At 34.8% G+C, this 23225-nt stretch overlaps 2 protein-coding genes across 2 annotated transcripts; one reads left to right on the top strand and one right to left on the bottom strand.

Annotated features, from left to right (window-relative positions):
- Window positions 1-589: 589 nt before the first annotated feature.
- LOC127979688 (mitochondrial folate transporter/carrier) lies at window positions 590-11350 on the top strand. The gene is made up of 7 exons (XM_052585287.1): window positions 590-985; window positions 1757-1907; window positions 3553-3638; window positions 6000-6154; window positions 7509-7622; window positions 9525-9670; window positions 10749-11350. Exons 1-7 carry the CDS (start codon window positions 790-792, stop codon window positions 10873-10875), a joined length of 975 nt encoding a protein of 324 aa, XP_052441247.1. The 5' UTR covers window positions 590-789; the 3' UTR covers window positions 10876-11350.
- A 1984-nt stretch (window positions 11351-13334) lies between these two features.
- On the bottom strand, window positions 13335-19730 carry LOC127979422 (collagen triple helix repeat-containing protein 1-like). The gene is made up of 4 exons (XM_052584874.1): window positions 19492-19730; window positions 17395-17613; window positions 16405-16621; window positions 13335-13989 (listed from the first exon to the last, which is right to left on the bottom strand). Exons 1-4 carry the CDS (start codon window positions 19636-19638, stop codon window positions 13847-13849), a joined length of 726 nt encoding a protein of 241 aa, XP_052440834.1. The 5' UTR covers window positions 19639-19730; the 3' UTR covers window positions 13335-13846.
- Window positions 19731-23225: the final 3495 nt, after the last annotated feature.

A 23225-nucleotide genomic window follows, 5' to 3' on the forward strand; every position in this document is an offset into this window, starting at 1 on the left:
AGATTTTATATTTGAGCTTCCACCTTATGATGTACTAATACTACTACTATAATCAGCATCAGCAATTATACTTTAAAACATTGAATCATAACCCTTTAGGTCAAAATGTCATATAAACTGTATATAAAAATGTGAATATACATAAAATATAAAATGTATCTGGTGTTTTCTTCTTCTTCTTTCAGATTGCTGTAGCCTATAAAATAATAAAAGTTTTTGGAAGTAGTGTGGAGGAGAAAATTAATTAAATTAATTCATTAATTCATAATGAATCATTAAATCATAAATTCATTAATTTTGAGTTCCTTGAATATAAAGGCCTACTATAAGGCGTCGTAATAGAATATAGTACTAAATAGTATGTGTAGCAAATTTATTATAAATATATAAATAACAGGTTACAGTAAATATAGTGTAATAAGTCGTCGTCAAATATAGCTCACGCTCAGTCTCAAAACAATGCACTCGCGCACAGATTTCTAGAGCCCTGTGGGCTGATCTCTGAATGACGTCACATCATACGTGATGGGGATTGGCTGCTGCGATGCACGTCGCTCCGCCCACTGAGCAGCGTCACCACGCTCTGTTATTTACCTTCTTGTTCTCCCGCAGGGGCAAGAAGCGGAGGTCAGGCGAGCGGTCGCGCTTAATAATGGCCCAGGGTTGGCTACTGAACTTAACCGGGGGATTGGTGTTAAAACAGTGTTAATTTGCTGCTGTTTGCCCCCCAAAAGTGTATTTTACCGACTCTTGCCGCTCAGGGAGTCCGTCTCTAGCACGTAAACAAACATGACCGCCGCCGTCTCCAGACAGAGACACGCTGCCGTCGCTGCAGACTCCTCGGGATCCTCTCTTTCCCTTTCTGCAAGCCTCCGTCGCCTCTCTAAACACATCAAATATGAAAACCTTGCTGCTGGACTCAGTGGGGGTGTTATTTCCACAATGGTGTTGCACCCCCTGGATCTGATCAAGATCAGGTTCGCAGGTGAGGAACGTTACGTGTTTATCTCTTTATAATACGTTACTCTTAAACCTATACAGCTGCCTACATTAATGGCCAAAAATACTGCTTAGACAGGATTTTTAATTTAAATAAAAAAGTCTCAAACCCATTACATATTAAAAAAAAACGAGTAAAAACAATAATATTATTAAATATAAATAAATAAATACTCCGTTTTTCTGTTATTCCTGGTAAATAAATGAAATTATAAAATCTTGTACAAATAGCAGAGAAATAAACGCTGTGTGTATCCAGTTTCACAATCTTAAAAACTGTGTCATGCTCTCTAGGATTTGTAGTGCTGTCAAACGATTAATTGCATCCGAAATAAAAGTTCTTGTTTACATATATATGTGTGCATACAGTGTATATTTATTATGCATATATAAATGCGCGCACTCACTGACCATATTTTGACATGATATTTTGAAAATATTTACATGTATCATATATGTTTATATATTCATATAAATTATACTTTATATAAATATGTATATGTGTAAACCAATCATATATTTGCATGTATGTGTATTCGTATATAAATAGCACACTCACATGAATTATATAAACAAATACTTTTTTTTTTTTTTGGATGCAATTAATCGTTTGACAGCACTAAGGTTTTGAGACACAGCCCAGAAAACTAGAAACGCACACAGAGGGCATGAAACAGATCGCCTGCTGGTTTTACCTTTTTTAAAGAGATTTTTAGATTATTTTGTTGTTTCCCCCACTGTTTCTTACTCGTTCCAGTAAGTGATGGTCTGAAAATGCGCCCCCAGTACGATGGCATGGTGCACTGCATGAAGACCATCTGGAAGCTGGAAGGGATTAGAGGTCTCTATCAGGGTGTGACCCCCAACATCTGGGCGGCCGGGGCATCGTGGGGCCTGTACTTCCTCTTGTAAGTAGTCAGAGTTGTGTGGAAAAGGGAAGCACGGAATGGAGTTTCCTGTTTGAATGTAGTTCTTCTAAGCACAACATCACTGTATTGAGTGTTGGGAAGGTTTCTTAGGAAATGTAGTAGGTTACACATAAAAACATCTGCTAAATAACTAAATGTAAATGTAATTTAATGTATTTTTTAGTAACTGTAATGGATTACAGTTGCATTTATTTTGTAATTAATTTACATAACGCCGTTACATGTAACTAGTTTCTCCCCAAACACTGACTGTATAGTACACACAGTACTGTATAATAATATATAAACCAGCACAACTGTTTTCAACCTGTATTAGTAATCAGAAATGTTTCTTGAGCAGCAAGTCAGCATATAATACTGATTTCTGAAGATCATGTGACACTGAAGACTGGAGTAATGAAGCTGAAAATACAGCTTTGATCACAGGAATAAATTATATTTCGTAATATATTTTATTATAAATAAGTATATCAAAATAATATAAATTAATTAGTAATATAAAACAGGTTAATAGAAAACTAATTTTAAATTGTATTAATATTTTGCTATATTACTGTATTTTTTATAAATGCAGATTTCTTTCGAAAGCATAAAAAAATAATTACTTATTCCAAACTTTTGGCCAGCAGTGTATATGTACTGTATATTTTAACTTAAACATTTTAAAGCATGAGAAATGCCAGATGGGAACATTTTGGACACCTCCACATCCTTGAATTTTAAAACTATATATATATATATATATATATATAATGTATATGTATATATATATGTATATATATATATGTATATATGTATATATGTATATATATATATATATATATATATATATATATATATATATATATATATATATATATATATATATGTTCTTTTAAATTATAATGATATTTCACAATATTACTGTATTTTAAGTCAAATAAATGCAGCCTTGGTGAGTAGAAAATACTTATCATTAAATGTTTTAATAGTAGAGTAAATGTCATTCATCTTGACTATTTTTACAAAAATAAATACAAATAAACCTATTAATCAATTAAAAATATAATAACAAAATAAGAATAATGTAGAACTTTCTTGAAAAGGCACGGATCCTTTAAAGTTCACAGGCCGAAAAAAGCCTCCTCCAGCAGTGCTGTGTCACTTGATACTGTATGAGTTATGAAGATACTCCTGGAAATCATCTGACCTCATTTCAGATCAGGATCACTGGCAGACAACGTGTGTATGTGCAGCTTCACCCGGGTGCCAACACTTCTATATAAGCTGGAGATCCTTGTTGATTTGGTCTTTGTCCTTGTCTAATGTCAAGAAGAAGATTTCTCCTAATATTTAGTTTATAGAATCAGTCGTGCTGTGGAAAAAAAGATCAAGAGAGAGGCAAATCAGGAGAAGATCTGAGCATAACAATACATCTGGAGAGAGATTTATATCCAGCAGCACTGACCCAGAAATAAAAACGCTTGATTTACAGGTTGTACTAATGACATGAAATTGAGTAAATGATGATGCTTTTCATCCTCCCTAATAACGGTTAGATAAAGGACGGTCAGTTTCCATCGCCGTACACTAGACATGCATGAGCTGAATGACTCTAATGTGGCGTTTTCTCCTCTTCCTGCAGTTATAATGCTATTAAAGCGTACAAGCAGGAGGGACGGCAAACAGAGCTGAGTGCTGGTGAACACCTGGTGTCTGCAGCGGAGGCAGGTCAGTTTGAGAGCCTGACAAACTAAACGCAGCTAAATCTGGAGCGCCGCTATGAGACTGGAACAACAGTCATTCCTGTTATGCCCAGACTTCAGGCCTCGCCGCACACTCTGGGCCTATCAGATGTTCACCACCTGTTTACGCTTCTTTTAAATAAAATAGACCAGACTGAATATAACAGGTCAAAATCAAGAGGCTTAAACTTGATTATTTGCACAGAGATAAGCAAACAAACAGGATGGAAACTGCTGAAGTCAGATAGGCTTTTATTAAGTAAGGACATGCTAAATCGAACAAAAGTGACAGTAAAATTCTTATAATAATACAGAATATCTATGTTTCATACGAATGCTTTTGTATCCCTTAAAGAAACCAATGTATCACAGTTTGTACAAAAATATGAAGCAGCACAAGTGTTTTCAACATGGATAATAATGAGAACTGTTCGTATTAGACTGCTTTCTGAAGATCATGTGACACTGAAGACTGCAGTAATGATGTTGTAAACTCACCTTTGATCAGAGAAATAAATTACATTTCACAATATATTCATATAGAAAACAGTTTATTTCAACTGGAATAATATTTCAAATTAAAAGAGTTTTACTGTCCTTTTGATCAAATAAATGTTACCAAATGAGACTGCGTGAAGCATTGGCCTTGATTCTGATTAACAGTCTCGGCAGATTTTAATCACGTTACTGCACTCAGTCCTTTAAGAAAAACTATTTACAATATCACAATTCATTCCAGTCAAGAATGCAAGAATAATATGCAGAATATCCAGTGCTGTTGAATATATATATGCAGAAATTCAGTTTCAGAGAAAGCTTCAAAGCATTATGAGACATTTTTTTTCTGACAAAGTATGCCAGAGTAGCAGTGATTTGGGAGGACAGGGCGTAATGAAGTGTCAGTTGCCAGTTCTTCATTTAAAATGAAGCTCTATATTTACTTTATTGTATGGGGGAGGATGTAAAAACAGAAACTGCATCCTTCCATTATTCAAAATGGCAACTATTATGGCAATTATTTCAGGTAATTGGAACTTTATATCTTGTAATTATGACTTTATATCTTAAAGCAATGTGACTTTTTCCTATTTTAGACTTTACCTCACAATTACCAGTTTTAGGTTTTACACAAACGTTGAAATTGACCTATGTTTGTGATATTTTAAAAAAGAATCGTAAAACGAATTTAATTTCTATCCTGTTTCCATACTGTGTTTATATATATATATATATATATATATATATATACATACATACAGTGGGGCTTGAAAGTTTGGGCACCCTTTGCAGAATCTGTGAAAATGCGAGTAATTTTCAAAAAATAAGAGAGATCATACTAAATGCATGTTATATTTTATTTAGTACTGTCCTGAGTATGATATTGTACATAAAAGATATTAACATTTAGTCCACAAGACAAAAAAATGCTGAAATTATTAAAATAACCCCACTCAAAAGTTTGGGAACCCTTGGTTCTTAGTACTGTGTTCTGTTACCTGATGATCCTCGACTGTCTTTCTGTTTTGTGATGGTTGTGCATGAGTCCCTTGTTTGTTCTGAACAGTTAAACTGAGCAGCGTTCTTCAGAAAAATCTTTAAGGTCCTGCAGATTCTTCAGTTTTCCAGCATCTTTGCATATTTGAACCCTTTCCAGCAGTGACTTTATGATTTTGAGATACATCTTATCACACTGAGGACATCTGAGGCACTCAAACACAACTATTAAAAAAAGGTTCAAACATTCACTGATGCTCCAGAAGGAAACAAGATGCATTAAGAGCTGGGGGTGAAAACTTTTGAACACGATGAAGATGGCCAAATTTGTCTTATTTTGTTGAAATATAATTTGAAAATTACTCATATTTTCACAGATTCTGCAAGGGGTGCCCAAACTTTGGAGCCCCACTGTATATATGTATGTATGAGGATATGAAAGTGCATTGCATAACAGGAATGACCAGCTTCAAAACAGTTTTCTATGAAACTGACAAAAAAAATAGAGAAGAAACAAGATTGTGGTATCAGCTTAGGAAGTGAAACAAGCATCTTTTTTCAATTCATCAAAAAAAAAAAAAAAAAAAAACAGAGGAAGAAAATAGTCCAGCAATATCAGTGCAATATCACTCACTAATAGAAAATGAACACACTTCAGCTTTATCAGTATGACCAAAACCATACTATAACAAGCCCATCCTGCACTTTTAGACTCATAATGATAATACAGCACTGTTTTTAATTTCTATTGGTCTCTTTTACATGTAAACAGCTGTCTCAGCTGTCAGACAGAGCACTAAGGTGGAGTGACTAGTTAAGTGTTGGTGTGAAGGTCCCCTGTTCATGTTTCCAGGCATGCTGTCGCTTTGCCTCACCAACCCAGTCTGGGTGACAAAGACCCGGCTGGTGCTGCAGTACAGTGCAGAGCCGTCACGGAAGCAGTACAAGGGAATGATGGACGCCCTCGTGAAAATATACCGTCACGAGGGTATCCCGGGACTCTACAGGGTACATCTACAGATTTTAAATAGAGATTTAATGTGTGCTGATCTCAAGATTAAAGTCAACATGAAATTACACATTTGTCCCAATTGTGCCTTAAACACACGCTCTGTACACAATTCCCTTTTGTGAAAAAGAAGCACTTCAGCATACTTAAAATAATAATAATATAATTAAAAATATATATGTTAGTGTAAATTTAATTTATTGTTTTCTTAAATGCATTGTAATAACAATAAAATGAAGATGTTGTTGGTTAAATTTGTATTACTTTGGAGTGCTTTTTAACTCAATAAATCAGGATGTAAGCACATCTTCATTAGTGCTGTCAAACGATTACTCATGATTAATCGCGTCCAAAATAAACGTTTTTGTTTGTGTGTACTGTGTATATTTATTATGTAAATATAAACACAGTCTGTATATATATTTACAAATTTTTGTATAATCTTTATTATAAATAAATTTAATAAACAAATATAACAATTTTTTCTTGAATACGTACTTAATGTGTGTGTATTTTTATATATATATACACACACACACACACACAATAATTATTCACAGTAAACACACACACATAAGTAATCAAAAACTTTTATTTTGGGTGTGGTTAATCGTTATTAATTGCGATTAAACGTTTGAAAGCACTACTCTTTATATATAATTTCATAATTTTTACTTCTGTTGTCTCTGAAATATGGTTAAAGTGTAAGCATTTATGGTAAACTAAAATATACTTTAAACTTAGATGTTGTGTATTTAAATATATTTATAACTACACAAATAATGATGGCATTGGAATTGAATACTAAAGTATATTAACTTGAAATGTAATATCGAATATCCCTCTACAGTTCAAATTATAATCGATCAATAGACTTGTGCTTTATTATGTGGGTCACCTTATCAAAATATGTGTACTTTTTGAAATTAAAATATGATTTAAAATGTACTTTAAAGTAAAACTTTTGACATCATTACATAGTGCATAAAAAAAAATTACTCCGTTATGCGTCACATTATTGATGTTAAATGAATTGCATTTCACGTTGACTTTAAATAGTGGGCTGATCCAATTTTCTTTTGCTTTGTAACATTGTAGTTTTGTGTAGGGCCACAGGAGGGTGTGATTGTATCATGTTTAGAGGATTGATCCAGCTCTTAACCTCTGCTTCCAGTTAGGCCTAAATACAGTATAGCCTTGTGAGTCACGCCAGATTGTCCTAAAATGATTACGTATTGAAGTAGGCTTCCTTCTCATTTAAGTCTAGCTGAACACGATGACGTTGCTTTTAGTCTGAGGTAACTGTGTGATTGTGGTTTTGTGAGCCTCAGTTTGTTGTTCTGCCGCTTGCAGGGTTTCGTGCCTGGACTGGTGGGGACGTCCCATGCTGCACTGCAGTTCATGACCTACGAGGGGCTAAAAAGAGAGCAGAACAAATACAAGAAGATGCCATCTGAATCGCTGCTGGTGAGGAAATAAAAACAGCCTTACATTTGTAGCACACACTAGAATTAGATGCAGCACTGTCATTTCCATATCATTAAAACGTTTTCCTATGCACTTGGGACATTTTGCAGCATATTTTGGCCAAGTTTGCCAGATTTTGACAGTAATGGGACATATGACAGAAATTGTATCATTCAGTGAATAATGTATGTTGCAAATTTCCAGTCCTTCAGTATAACCGAAAAAATTAAAGATATTTCCGTTACTATTTCAGATTTTAATTAAAGGGTTATTTTACACCTATTTCTGTTTATTTGTAGTCACAGCATTTATCACATTCAGAAAGACTGATCATTTCTATAATTTTTAAAAAATATCAAAAATATTACCAGAGTAGCAGAGGGAGCTCCCAAACAAAAACTATAAACTATAAAATAAGTTACTAAATAAATACAGGATTGTTATAGCCCTCATGATTTGTCTGATTTATTCAAGCGGTCTTATTTAGCATGTTTACTATGGTAATTGTTAGCATGTGTAGTCTTTTGCATCGCATATGAGTAATTCTGCCCTGTATGGTGATCATAATCCACATCGGATCTCAAACAGAAGTTATTTCAAACACTCGCTGCTGTTGGAAAGTGAGTTTTGAGTGTGTTGAAGGTGATTTTAAAAGTCTTTAACCCTAAGAAGGACAAACCCATAAAAAGACATCAGAAAATCAATGTATCGCTTTTTTTGGGGGGGGGGGGTGGCTGAGGGGGGTTGGTGCGGCTATCTTTTTATCTTATTGGGACTCAAATGATACAATAAAAAAGTAAAAACTTGACTCTTATTGTTAATAACAATGTTTGTATCCCCAAGATCCATCGCCTCTTTGGGGATGTAAATTGACTGAAAACAGAATACTTGTTTATCAATGCTTGCTAAAGTGAAAGCATTTTTTTAAAATAAATTATAAAAAAAGTTATAAAAGTTTAAGTTTACAGTAAAGATAATGAAGTATACTAATATTTTTATATAAACAAAATATTTTATAAAATATGTTGCACTCAAAAATTATGTCTAACAAATTTATGTTCCAAATTTGAAGTTGATATCACAAAAATTGTGGTTTCTGTGCGATTTTGTTTGGGCACTATCCAAAAACAATAACCACTGGGTTACACTCAAACTACTGTATATTGTTTTTGTGCGTGTGTGTGTGTGTGTGTTTTCTGCCACAAATCAATAATTTTCTCTCACAATATCACTTCTATTAGAAAACCGTTACCAAATATTGAACCTTGACTGTCAACCTTTCCAACGAAATCTGTTTCTGATTACATTTTCTAAAACACAAGCCACAAAATCACAGTCTACATGTGTTTTCATAAATTGATTTATAGCCCTAAAAGGATGATGTACCCCATGAGATACAAACAGTTACAGACAGATTACAAAAAATGTAAGCATTTAATTGATAAAATGTCAATGTAATCCTAATAAGCTAATGCTGGACACCAGCTTGTTAAACAGGTAAGTCCCCTCCAACATGTGTAAATATATGAAATAGATCAACTAGATCTAGATAGAGCAGGATATTTTTTTAATAGAACTAAATCTTTTGTCTGAAAGAAGAAAGAGGGTGAGTAAATCATGGGGTCATTATAATTTTGGGTGGAACTATCCATTTCATTTCAATGACATTTCTGGAAACCTTTGTAGAATAATATTATCTAATAAAAGCTCAGACAGTGTCATCCAAATTGATTTTCAACATTTTATGAGGTACCATAAAGGCACCACAGACAGGAATGAGCCGTGCGATTATGTGGCGTTTTTACTGTATATTGTAACCTTTAGGAAGAGTGGTTTATGAGTAGTGGAGGCAGTAATGATCTTTGTGAGTCAGTCTCTCCGTCCCGTCTGTCTCTGCTTTAGTCTCCATTGGAATACATCACCATGGCTGCCATTTCCAAAATATTTGCTGTAGCAGTGACCTACCCGTACCAGGTGGTGCGCGCTCGCCTGCAGGACCAGCACAACAACTACAGCGGCATCGTGGACGTCATCCGCAGGACGTGGAGGTATGGACTCAAAACTGAGTCAAGCAAAATGATTCATTTGGATTCCTTCATAGAAACCCTTTTTAGAATGTAAAGTTTTATCGCTGTTTTCACTTCATCATAATTAAATGAATTGTAATAGTATTTAATGTAGATATGTACACTACCATTCAAAAGTGTTAGTGAGTCAGTCAGTTCATTTTTATTTTTATTTTTTTAAAGTAGTCTCTTAAGGCTGAATTTATTTGAACAGAAATACAGTAAAACAGTAATATTGTGAAATATTATTATAATTTAAATTTCAAATGAACAGCATTTGTTTGAAATATAACTATAAATGTCATTAATGCATCTTTGTTGTTTAAAATACCAACCCTAAACTTTTGAATGTTTGTCTCATTTTTTTTTTATGTTCAGTTAATACTGCTTTGTAAATATTAATAATAATAATTTAGAATTACAATAATAATTGCTAAATGTTAATGGAGTCAGTGACTTATAGGAGTATATAATAAAGAAACAAAAATGGTAAGGAAAATCTATGAGAAAACCCTTTAAGAATCTAGTTTAAAATGTATTCTTTGTTAATTAATGATAATTTGATATGGTTTAGAATTTTTTTTGTGAAAGCTGAAAATTCAAAAAACTAAAAACTTTAAAATCTAGTATAAAATATATGTTCTTAGAAATCTATTCTTATATTAATTAATGATAATTTAACATGGTTTAAAAAAAAACTAAAACCTAAATATATGTATATATATTGATTTCACCTTGATTTGGCTTTTGGTAAAATAATAATATAAATAATAATAATACATATTTTTAACTAAGTAATAATTAATGATTATCCCAAAGTACTTAAAGGTTTTCTTGTTGAGATTTTTCTTCATTATAATGTCATTACAGTTGAATCATCCTGGCATTTTTAATGTTATGCATAACAACATTCATTTAACCGTACTTAAACCTTATGATTCCTGATTTTTGAAAGACATTGCCTTCTTAAACCTCTTCATTTGTTAGCAGCTGCTCTTCATATAGACTGGATAGGAATACTGTGACTCAGCTCAGTATGTTTGTGTCTGGCTCTCTCTAGCAACGAGGGGATCGAAGGCTTTTACAAAGGCATGGTCCCAAACCTGGTGCGAGTCATTCCAGCGTGCTGCATCACATTTCTGGTGTTCGAAAATGTGTCACGCTTACTTTTGGGCGAGTATCACTAAAGTTTCAAACACAACCACGGACCAACACGACACAATATACCAGGACTGTGTGTGTGTGTGTGTGTGTGTGTGTGTGTGCAGAACTAGCATGGAGCTCATGCTAACTCGTGGAAAAGTGGATTCAAGCCATCCTGTGACAATGCAACCGCACACAGTATTCACCAAACACACGGTTTTCTTTTTTTTTGTAAGATATTTTCCCCAAACAGCTGCTATATTTGCTGATCTACGTGAGAGAACGAAGCCACTCAGCAGATCTCGGCTGGCTCAGGAAATGATGTCACACTGCAGGATAATAGCAGATTTGAACCAGATGTGTGTAGATGGCATCTACTGGAAGAGAGGAACGCTTTGAGTAACTGAGAGGCTGTTATGTTTGTATATATGAATGTGCTTTTGTTAGTGACGCACAATGAAGAGCTGATGTACGTTTAAGCCATTTTTACACATCCAATAAAGGAATATATATAACAAACACAGACTATGTTTTTAATAATGACTCCCTTCTCTCACTTGCCGTTTATGCTCAAATGCTGAGGTTTTGTGAACTTTATTGTATTGAGTGTGCTTCATAGTGTACTAGCTGCACTTGAAGATAATATGATATCAATCAAATAAATGGCCATTTAAGTGTGCTTAAAGACTTTAATCATGGCTTTTAATTAGTGCTGTCAAACGATTAATCGCATCCAAAATAAAACATTTGTTTTTTTTATAATATATGTGTGTGTACTGTGTATATTTATGTGTATGTATATAAAAACACACACATGCATGTATATATTTCATAAAAATGTTTATATATTAAATATTTTTATAAAATATATACTGTATGTGTGTGTGATTAATCATTTGACTGTGTTATTTTTTAACACACTTAAGTAGACTTTCAAAAAAAAATGCTTTAGTAATAAACATACATTTTAATTCATGGTTAAAATTTTTGTTGTGCTTTAAAGTAGTACACTTACTTATTTTGACGTGTTGACTAATATATTGAAGCACATGTAAAGTGCTTGATTATAATTTATACTGTAGCGTGTAGCAGTATTTGAAGTTCATATATTTTTATCATTACAAATGTGTAATTACACATTTAATTCAATATTAAATACACAACATACAAGTGATATAACAGCATTTTTTGTTATTTAATGCAGAGATATTTCAACATATGACTTGTATACTTCTATGGGCCAGTGTGTCTTAACCTGTAGTAGCAGGAGTCTGATTTCTCCTAATATTGAACACTCGGGAGCAGCTGTGAAACTACTTCAGGACCACAGACATTCCAGTCCTCAGTCAAGCTGCACACACTTCAGAGCACTGCCTTTTACATCTACACCCCATTTTATGATGCTCGTACTTTTGGCTTTTTTCATCGGCTTTTTAAGATAATTACCAAAACTTTTGTTTAAACTAAAATTTAAACTTTTAAATTTTAAAATTGTAAAACTTTTTTAATATGTATAAAAGTGTTCAAATGGTTTTTTTTTTAGTTTTTTTATAATTCATTTTTAAGAAAAGCTCTTATGGTTGCATTTATATATATTTTCAGGATTCCTTTATAAATAAAACGTCAAAATAATTGATTTTTTAATTATAAACTTTGTAACATTATAAATGGTTTTACTGTCATTGTGAGTATATCTTGATTATTTTATTGCATACTTACTGAATAACAGTCTTTCTCTCTCTCTGTGTGTGTGTGTGCATGTATCAGTCTCATACGTGTGTCTGTGTGTGTGTGTGTGTGTACTTTATATATATACTGTATATATAGACCAGAGAATCTTGTTTCTCACAGTCTCAGCTTTTTTTGCTAATTCTAAATGTGTTTTATGTATCTTTACTGAAGATTGAGTTTGGCCACACCGACACTGCCTCTAAGCCCAGATCTGTGAAGTACTGCAGTGATGTTTCCTTCTGTAGGTTTCTCATATCTCCACATATGATCATGGAGCTCAAATAGAGTGACCATCAGCTTCTTGATCACCAGTCTAGACAAGGCCCGTCTCCATCAGTTTCTCAGTTTGGCTGGGCCACCAGGTGTAGAAACTTCTTCCCAATGAGAATTATGGGAACCATCAGTGCAGCAGAATTATTTTTGTAGCCTTCCCCAGATCTATGCCTCGGTACAATCCTGTCTCTGAGCTCTGCAGGCAGTTCTTCTGACCTCATGGCCTGGTTTCCGCTCTGATCTGTGAAGTCTTTTACAGAGAGCCTTTCCAAATCATGTCCACTCCATTTACCACAGTTGTACTCCAGTCAATGTGTAGAAACATCTCAGCAGTGATCAAGAGAAATGGGAGGCACCTGGGCCACATTTCAAGTGATTTTACCTGCGGTGTGTGTGTGTGTGTGTATGTGCGTGCGTGTATGTATATATATATATATATATATATATATATATATATATATATATTACAGTAGAGAAAATGATGAGACTTGTTTTCCCGTTAAGTTTTTATTTTTGAGATGAAACATGCCCTGACTTTTCTTCATACTTATAGGTAATAAAAACAAAAATATGAGTTCTAGTCATCAAGGCACAGGAAGGAGGGAAGAGCCACTAAATAAATATCAGCAAAGGAAGGATCATCTTTGTTGGACTCTCCTTAAAATGGTGGTAGCATTGTACAGTTGATGACCTCATATATTATCACCATGTTTGACATGATAGTTACAATGTACAAGGTATTTTTCTGCTAATTTCCATTATGGTAGTGTCCAAAAAAAACATAGCACAAACAAGGTGCTTCTATTTTGTCTGTACTATCTAAACCGAGAATTCTGAATTCCTCAACTTTCACAATGAGAATAATAATGGCATGACTTAAGAGCTGCACAGACTCAAAGCAACTCTATTAGCTTTAATTTGTCCCATTTCTGTGAAGAAGGTCCTTTCTGTGACAGGAACACGATGTCTTCTTCTGCCGCGGTGATGATGACAGTTCTGAAGATGAAGAGCTCATTTTGGAAGCTCTTCGATGATCACTCGGGATACAGAGTTCCATCCTGTCGATGCGTCTCCACGAGGATAATCAGCACATGTGCCCACCCAGATCCCAACATCCACCAGCCCGGCCTGGATCCCATCACAGAGCCCCTCCACTGACACACACACACACATACACACAGCGTCAGCAACACTGTATACTCTAAAGCACAGTATGTGTTATTATTATGTGTTATTCATGTTTTGTCATTAATATAAATAAAATATAAACACGCACATAGCACAAATAAATGTTTTAAAGAAGAGACCTACCTGTATCTATCTATCTATCTATCTATCTATCTATCTATCTATCTATCTATCTATCTATCTATCTATCTATCTATCTATCTATCTGTCTGTCTGTCTTCCTGTCTTCTATCTGTCTATCTAGCTGTCTGTCTGTCTTCTATCTGTCTGTCTGCTTTCTATCTAGCTATCTGTTTTATATCTATCTGTCTGTCTATATATCTATCTTTCTGTCTGTCTTTCTGTTTTCTATCTGTCTGTCTGTCATCTCTCTATCTAGCTCTCTATCTATCTATCTATCTATCTATCTATCTATCTATCTATCTATCTATCTATCTATCTATCTATCTATCTATGTATATTTCTGTCTGTCTGTCTATCTGTCTGTCTATGTATCTATCTATCTAACTGTCTGTCTATCTATCTATCTCTCTGTCTGTCTTTGTCTGTCTTCTATCTGTCTGTCTTCTATCTGTCAATCAATCACCTTTATTTATATAGTGCTTTAAACAAAATACATTGCGTCAAAGCACTGAACAACATTCATTTGGAAAACAGTGTCTCAGTAATGCAAAATGATAGTTAAAGGCAGTTCATCATTGAATTCAGTGATGTCATCTCTGTTCAGTTGAAATAGTGTCTGTTTTTATTTGCAATCAAGTCAACGATATCGCTGTAGATGAAGTGACCCCAACTAAGCAAGCCAGAGGCGACAGCGGCAAGGAACCGAAACTCCATCGGTGACAGAATTGAGAAAAAAACCTTGGGAGAAACCAGGCTCAGTTGGGGGGCCAGTTCTCCTCTGACCAGACGAAAACCAGTAGTTCAATTCCAGGCTGCAGCAAAGTCAGATTGTGCAGAAGAATCATCTGTTTCCTGTGGTCTTGTCCTGGTGCTCCTCTGAGACAAGGTCTTTACAGGGGATCTGTATCTACGGCTCTAGTTGTCCTGGTCTCCGCTGTCTTTCAGGGCTGTCTTACTGTCTGTCTGTCTTTCTATATGTCTCTCTGTCTGTACGTCTATCTGTGTCTCTCTTCTATCTATGTGTCTATCTATCTATCTGTCTGTATGTTTGTCTGTCTGTCTGTCTTCTATTTGTCTGTCTGTCTTTCTTTCTGTCTGTCTGTCTGTCTTCTATCTGTCTTCTATCTATCTATCTATCTATCTATCTATCTATCTATCTATCTATCTATCTATCTATCTATCTATCTATCTATCTATCTGTCTGTCTATCTGTCTATCTGTCTGTCTGTGTCTGCCACCTGTCCATCCCAAACAGTTTTCATATGGATTGGCCAATTTCTTTTTTGTAAAAGTTACATCAATTATTATTGCTATTATTTTTATTTGTGCATTGTGCAGTCAGTGTAGTTTTGCTAAATGAATGCACACTGTATCACAGATCCCTTTCCGCTAGTTAAGAGCAGCTTAGATGTGTTGGTCATGTGTAAGTGTGGACTGAATGCTGGGATGTGAGCTGGTGAGAAACCACACAGAGCTCTCAAATTCCTCCGGTCTCTCTGTAATTGCAGCATAGATGCTTATGAAAGCTGCCAAACTGCATTCAACCACACAAAAGAACACTCACAGGAATCCATGTGACAAAGACATCTGTATAAGAGACTATCTCTACTCTCCAAAAATACAGCGTGTGAGTCTTGTACATAAAACAGTATGATTATGCAAAAATTGCATTTTAAACAGAAATACATTTCTGATCACATGAAAGTGTTGGTTGTGAGAGAATGAGCACAAAGAAAGTGGACTAATTTTATTAAAATCATGAATTTTCAATATAGACACCTTTTGGTGTAATGTAAGTAAGTGGAATATATAATTTATTGGAATGTATATGTTGTGAGTCCAATTGATGTTTACTGTGTACCACTACCCTATTTTTAAAACCGCAAGGCCATAAATAGGAGCATAATTGCAGAGCATAAACAAGCCATAAACAAGCACTATGATTAAAAAGATTTTATAATATCATGCTTTTTATTTAAGAACATGTGGGAATGAATGAATATATATAGGCTATGTAATCAGTTCAATACTTATCGTGTGAATGTAAGATCAAAGCAAAAGTTTGAAATATGTGTTTAATATTTGTATTGCCAATGTTTAACAAAATATCTCATGCACAAACATTATATCATACATTTATATTAGTTAAGTGTCTATATAGTGTCTATCTTATTTTGACTGTGTATATTTTGTGTGAGCTTTGCAATCTTATAAATGTACTGTCTTATAGAAAACAAAAAATACTGATCTATGGTTACCTGTGGAGGTCCTGTGTATGTTAATGGTGGAGTTGAGTTCGGGGCTGCCCTGGTCCAGGTAAATGATAGACTCTATGGGCAGCGGTCCAGTGCATTCTGCCCCATTAAAGGTGAAGTACCAGCGCTGACAGCAGGCCGTCTTACACTTGAGTCTGAGAGAACCGCTGAAGAGCACACGCAGAGCGCTGTCCGATCGCTGCTTGGTGAACGTGCACTCCTGTGAAGGAAGAATCAAGACGCCTTCCACTGTTAAATCACTGATGAATGAATAATCACTTATAACTGAAACTTAAACCTAAATACGAATGTCTGTAGTCTATAGTGTGTGTTATAGGCTAATGTCTAAGTCAATGGGTTTTTTCATGTTTTTTACAATATTTCCGACCCATTTTTGATGGGCAAACTACAGTACCTACAAGTCATGTTCCTGTAGCTCAAGTGGTAGAGTTTTGCATTATCAAGCGTAAGGTTGGGGGTTCGATTCCCTGGAAACACATGATAGGTAAAAATGTATAGCCTGAATGCACTGTAAGTCACTTTGGATAAAAGCATCTGCAAAATGCATAAATTTAATTTAATTTGCCTGTTGATTTCCTGTGTGAACACTGTAGCATGTTTGCTGTTGCACAACACTGCTGTTTGAGCAGTTTAACATATCATTATCCGGCTCAACCAATGGTGTGAATTCAGAGCAGGGCAACCTGCTTGTCCAAACCAAGAAGTCAAGCTACCTTTACACTATTTCAGCATTTTCAGATTTGATTTGAGCTTCAGTTCCAAAAAAATGTTTGCTTAACTATTATACACTTTCACGAATTAGTGGATCATTTGAATTAATTTGTATCTCATTTGTACGTTTTCATGTGATCTGCTTACACCATGCTAACTTTAAATTATTATTATTTGAAATCATACATTTTCATGCAATTCTTATTTTTCAATTGCATATGAAATTGCCATGAGCTCTTCCATTACAGGCAATATACTTACAGCAATTTTGCCCAGATCAATGCCGTAGTTCAGAGAATTCCAGGCGCACTGTTTGAAGTTGGGTTTCCAGGGATCCTCAAACCTCTCAGACTCACACTCTCCCTTCTCGCCCTTCAGTCCGTCTCTCCCAGGGATTCCTGGGGTTCCTGGAATGCCGTTTATCCCCGGGTTCCCATCCCTGCCCTGCACTCCAGGTACTCCCTGCATGCACGTCTGGTACTAATGACAAAAACATGAAGCACAGAGGCATGTCAGTAGTCTGCAGAGGCGTTGGCGTCTTGTTAATGAGAAAGGGACTGATTCACCACAATGCACAGACCGCTGTGGGTGGGAAAGTACTATGGCCCAGTTTTCTTTGAGATGGACACGTTTGTGCCAAAATGAAAAAATAAACTGGAAGGAGAATTGGTGTAAAATCCCCCGACCACAGTCACAGTCTGTTCACTTTATTTAAGTTCTGACACAAGACAATTCTAACTTTTGGATTTAATACTGTTCTGTACTTATACTGTTAACATATATAATAAAAAGAATAACATTTCGTATCATTTTGTTTATAGTATAAGTACTGCACAGTATATTAAATACTGTATATTATAGTATTTTAAATACTATATGAAATAGTCTTTGTCAGCTCTCATCCAGTGAGTAAATGTAATCCACTATCTTGTGGTTTTCCAATAATGACAGTTCTCTGTTTCTTGCGGCGTTTTTACAGACCAAGCCCTTCCCATCCAGGTTTTCTGGATTATAACCCATACGTGTGAACATCAATGAGGCATAAAAACCCCAATGAGTCCCAGTGCTGTGGTTTGTTTGCATCCGCTGATAAAAATGTGGAAAGTACTGTACAGTTGTGTGTTTATTTAGATATTACTCAACTGTGATTGACAAATTGAAAGTTAATCCAACAAAAAGCATCTCACAATTCACCAATATTAGGTAGCTGCTAAGTCAGAGCCGCCAAAGAAATGTAGCGCGTGGACAGGCCATCTTGATCACTCGTGTCCGGTGTGGGAATGAACACAAGCTTCAGTCACCGCATACACACAGTCTCCCAGTGAGCAGCCAAATGAATCAGATCACATGAGAGGAACTGAGTGAATCACACAAGATGTAGCTTGATTTTAATTACATTTATTGATTTTACTTTTTGGACAGTTAATTGCTGTTTTATCATGATCATAATTCATTTGCATAGAGATACAGACTGTGGAGATACAGACTGTGATTTGTGAAGTTTGTGTGTGTGATGTGTTTCTATAAAGTACTTTGGATCTGCTTACAACATTTACACATGTCGGCTTAAAATGTATTCCCACGAATTCCTAAGCCAAATCTGGATAGCAGTTTCTTTAAAGAGTCACTTGAGGAACACACTTAGAATAATTTTGGCGAATCAGTTCATTTTAATGAATCAAAACGATTCTTTTGAGTCACCCTAGTGTTTCACACCTTGTTTTTTATGCTTAATTAAATCGACTAATCGACTATTTTTCGACTAAGTTACACACTTCTCTGTCTGAGTACATTACAAAGTTATTATTCTGATCCTGATAACATTTACAAATGCACTGCGAGTCGATTCAACTGAATGATGAAAAAGAACCGACTCTTCCGCGATTCGGACATTACTACAAAGCCATTGTTTAACACAGCGTGCTTTCATTGGATCTTGGTATATATTTAAATCCACGAGCAAGAAAATCACACGGAACCTAATTATTTAAATTTTAAACCTTTTCTTGGAATCCATTAAGAGGCTGAATAGCCTAACGTTACTGCATTTCCCTACAAGCTATTATTTTCTTGAATCGTTCAATCAAATGTAATTACCCTAATCATAACCAAGTAACGGAGAACAAAAAATAAAAAATAAATCAAATGAACCCTTCAAATTCAAATAAATGTAACTTTAACAATGGCTATGATTTACAAATTAGTACTTTCTCCTTCCAGAATCAGCCCGACCATCTTAAACACATTTTTAGCCTAAATGGATAAAATTGGTGACTCTACGAAACCTCTGCTTTGACCCGGATTAGATTTTTAACATGCAAAAGTTTAACGCGTTTCTTCAGATTTCTACAATCTTACCTTGTCAGTGAACTCCGCATCTCTGTGGCGGCCGCTCCTTTCTTTGACTTTTTCCGTGACACAGAATGGCAAAGTTATCCAAAAGCAAAGGAGAAGCTGAGGCAGTTTAGTGGCCATCGTTGCCTGACTGTAGCGGGGGTCACACATGCGCTCCTGCTCTGAACAAGTTTCCTCTCAGACTCTTCTGTGTCCTGCAGGGGGCCGAGAGAAGATGAGTCCGCCACAGAGACGCATTCAAACCTCGGTGTCACGGGACACATGTGTGTATACTTCAACGAAGAGGACTGATACATATAAATGAAAAGCACCCCAATAATCTTTACGTTATTCCGTAAAGAGCTTCATCCACTAATCACAAACGACTGTGATTGATCCTTCCACATCTATCTATCTATCTATCTATCTATATACACTTTGATTATAAACAATTATTTTTTGCAGAAACCAGTATTCCGTTTTTTCCCCCAAAATATTTCAAATATGCACTTAATTTATGTTACAAACAGTGAAGCTAAATTAAAAATATTTTTTGAGATAGAGAACATATTTAGTTTCAACCTTCACATACTAGAATACATTTCTAAATGTATCTCAAGAGCAAGAAAATACATTTCAGGTCTAATAGTATAGCCTATATTTAGGCTAAATACAAATTTGGATGGCCTACTAGAAATACAAATTTATAATGATTTAATGATGTTTGATTTTTTTTTTTTTTTTTTTTTATGGAGCATTTTAAATGAAGTATCAACCTGATTCTTATGTTTTTGAGCTTCTGAAGTAGCCTTTGGAGTCTCACAGGGTTAAAGAAAAGACTTCTGGAACTCTTGTGGCAGCTATTTCAGACTTTTAATGACAGTCTATAGTTATATAAACTGAAAAAATGAATAGTTGTTTCTGAACAAGTAGTCTATTCATTCTGTGAGAGGCCATATGTTTCTTTTCCCTCTCTTGACCCGGAGAGACAGCGTCTGCAGGGGTCTCAGTCCTCAGCGGAGGTATTTCCCTGTCAACATCCTCTAACCCTGCCTCACATAAACACACTGACACTGGCTACATTCATAATGTGATCTGAGGAATGATCAAACAGGGAATTAATAAACTACATATTGTAAGTTAAGGTTAAGGTTAGGCTTTGGTTTAGAGCTATTGCATGTAATTATGCATAGTTAATTGTTATTATTATAGTAACGTATAACAAGGGCACCTTAAAAAAAGTGTTACCACCATTTTCATTCATTAAAATAAAGCTGCAATAAGATCAAATATAAATATTAGATGAAAAAATTTTAACTTGCTGTTGCTTTGGCAAGCTGAACATTACATAAACATATGTGCGTGCATAAATAGATAAATAATCAGTACATAAGCACAGAAATGAACACTGAAAATATAAAATTCAATTCAAAATACCAACAAATACTATCTAAATAATACTAAAATAGCACTGTTTAATTATTAATGTTATATTTTCCATACAGTTTTAACCATTGCATCAGCCATGTTATTTTAGCTAAATAATTGTATGCAAGTTTACACGTAGACACAGACATGTCTTTGTTTACTTTAAGAATTTAAATGAGTAAATATGGTAATTAGTGATAATTGTAATTTGTTTTCATGCATTTATTTAGCAATTTCAATTCTGACATTCAGATAAAAAAAAAAAACTATTATGAAACTATTATTTGTTTATTTATTTCATACTGTTTTTACAAATGAGGACATACTCAAAAGAGAGGTTTTGTCAGTTTTAGTTCACTTCCGGGTATACATTTGTCCCAAAATATGCTAGGTGTACACATTTACACTCACACAAACCATATTCAAGAGCAAAAATGTGCATATATATGAAGAAAAACTTTCTATAATTTAATTTCTATTTCTTTAAAATATGGTTGCAGAGAATTCAACCGACTTGAATGACTTATCATCTCAATTTCTTCATGAACACAGGAAAAGGAACCAGTAGATGGCAGAAGTGCTTTGTTACAAAAATGGCACATAAGCACATGCAGACAGCTTGGAAACCTCAATGAGGAAACAAAAGTTAGTAGAAGCCAAGCTCAGTAAACTTGCAGAAGCGATATACTTCATTTTGCACATTGAGCAGCGTTGAGCTTCGCTGCCTGACTCTTACAGTAGAGATTCAGGATTCAACTCTCTTGATTTGGGACAGAAATCAATCACCCAGAACAGCTTTTCTAAAGACAATACACCAATCTAAAGCCCACTGCTCAATATCTGTCAGCACACATCGTGTGTTGTGTCCATGTGTCCAGATATCTCCTGTCCAGTGACTCACAGCAGAGTGGGAAGCTGCTGATTAAGAAAAGTAAGACAGTCTGGTTGTAATACTGTTCCTATGCAACAGGCGGAGAACACACTTTGCATTTAAATCACACTTGCCAGTTTCAGACAGCTTGTTAGTCCCATTACAAGCAAATACAGCCACCCTCGCTTCAGTTTGCTCAGTTCAAAGTGACTTTGTTTGTTCAATTCAAAGAGAAGCACAATACGGATAATTAAAGAAGAAAGGAAAGCAAATGGCATTAGTTCTTTTGTTAGCATCAAGGAGAGGTGGAAAGTCTATCACCAGAGCAGAGTTTGTTTATCTGAGTAAATAGAATTACTGGGAAAAGAAATTAGAGTCATTTAAATACGTCAAAGCTCCTGGTGGTCTATTGTTTTTTTTAATTAACACAAATGATGCACTTATACAGAGTTTGTTTGTTTCCTGCTGAGAATAAACTCTTTCTAATCATTCTGAACTTCTCTTATAATTGTGTTCTCCTTGTAGAGGAAAGCCCTGGCGCAAATTGATAATTGTTTGCTGAAAATGCCATTTTATGCCGCTAATCCAGTCTAACTTTGTTCCACTCAGTGTAAAAACACAGAGAAAGCAAGGAACTGTGATCCTGGAGCACAAAAGCAGTCATTAAGGGTCAGTTTTTTGACATTGAGATTTATACATCACCTGAAAGCTGAATGAATAAGTTTTCCATTGATGTACTGTATGGTTTGTTAGGACAATATTAACAAACTATTGGAAAATCTGAAATCTGAGGGTGCAAAAAAATCTAAATACTGAGAAAATCACATTTAAAGTTCTCCAAATGAATTCTTAGCAATGCATATTACTAGTCAAAAATTAAGTTGTAATATATTTACAGAAGGAAATGTACACTATATCAGTAGTGTATAGTTAGCTCAAACGTGTGTTGGCGTCCACGTGGCTGCGAGTCTTTAATAGAGTGGATCGTTTTTCTCTTTCTATTATAGTTGACAAAAGCAAAACTGAAGAAGCCACCTTGAGGTAAAATAGTTTTCTACTGAACTTCATTTGTGCACATATCTTGAGAAGAAACACAATAAAAATGCTGGGGAGGAAAAATGCTGTGACGCTGTTGGAACAAGGTTGTTATAACCTTGTCTGGGTGAGCTGTCTGTAACTATGAGTATCATTGGTATTTTGAGCTTTACAGCACATCAAAGTAGAGCCCACTGGGAGCAAGCGACTGGATGCATGTGCTGCATAGAAATTAAAAGTATTGTGCAGTTTTATGCATATGCTAATTTAGGAAAATGTTTGCTTTTCGTAACGTAAGGCAATGAGATTGAAATAAATGATTTATAAATGAATCAATTTATTTCCAGCAACATCAAAGAAGTGACAATGAGATCAATAAAATGAATAATAAAACATATATGTATTTATTTACAGCAACATCAAA

The sequence above is a fragment of the Carassius gibelio genome, chromosome B19 (genome assembly GCF_023724105.1).
Source record: "Carassius gibelio isolate Cgi1373 ecotype wild population from Czech Republic chromosome B19, carGib1.2-hapl.c, whole genome shotgun sequence".
NCBI classification, from domain to species: Eukaryota; Metazoa; Chordata; class Actinopteri; order Cypriniformes; family Cyprinidae; genus Carassius; species Carassius gibelio.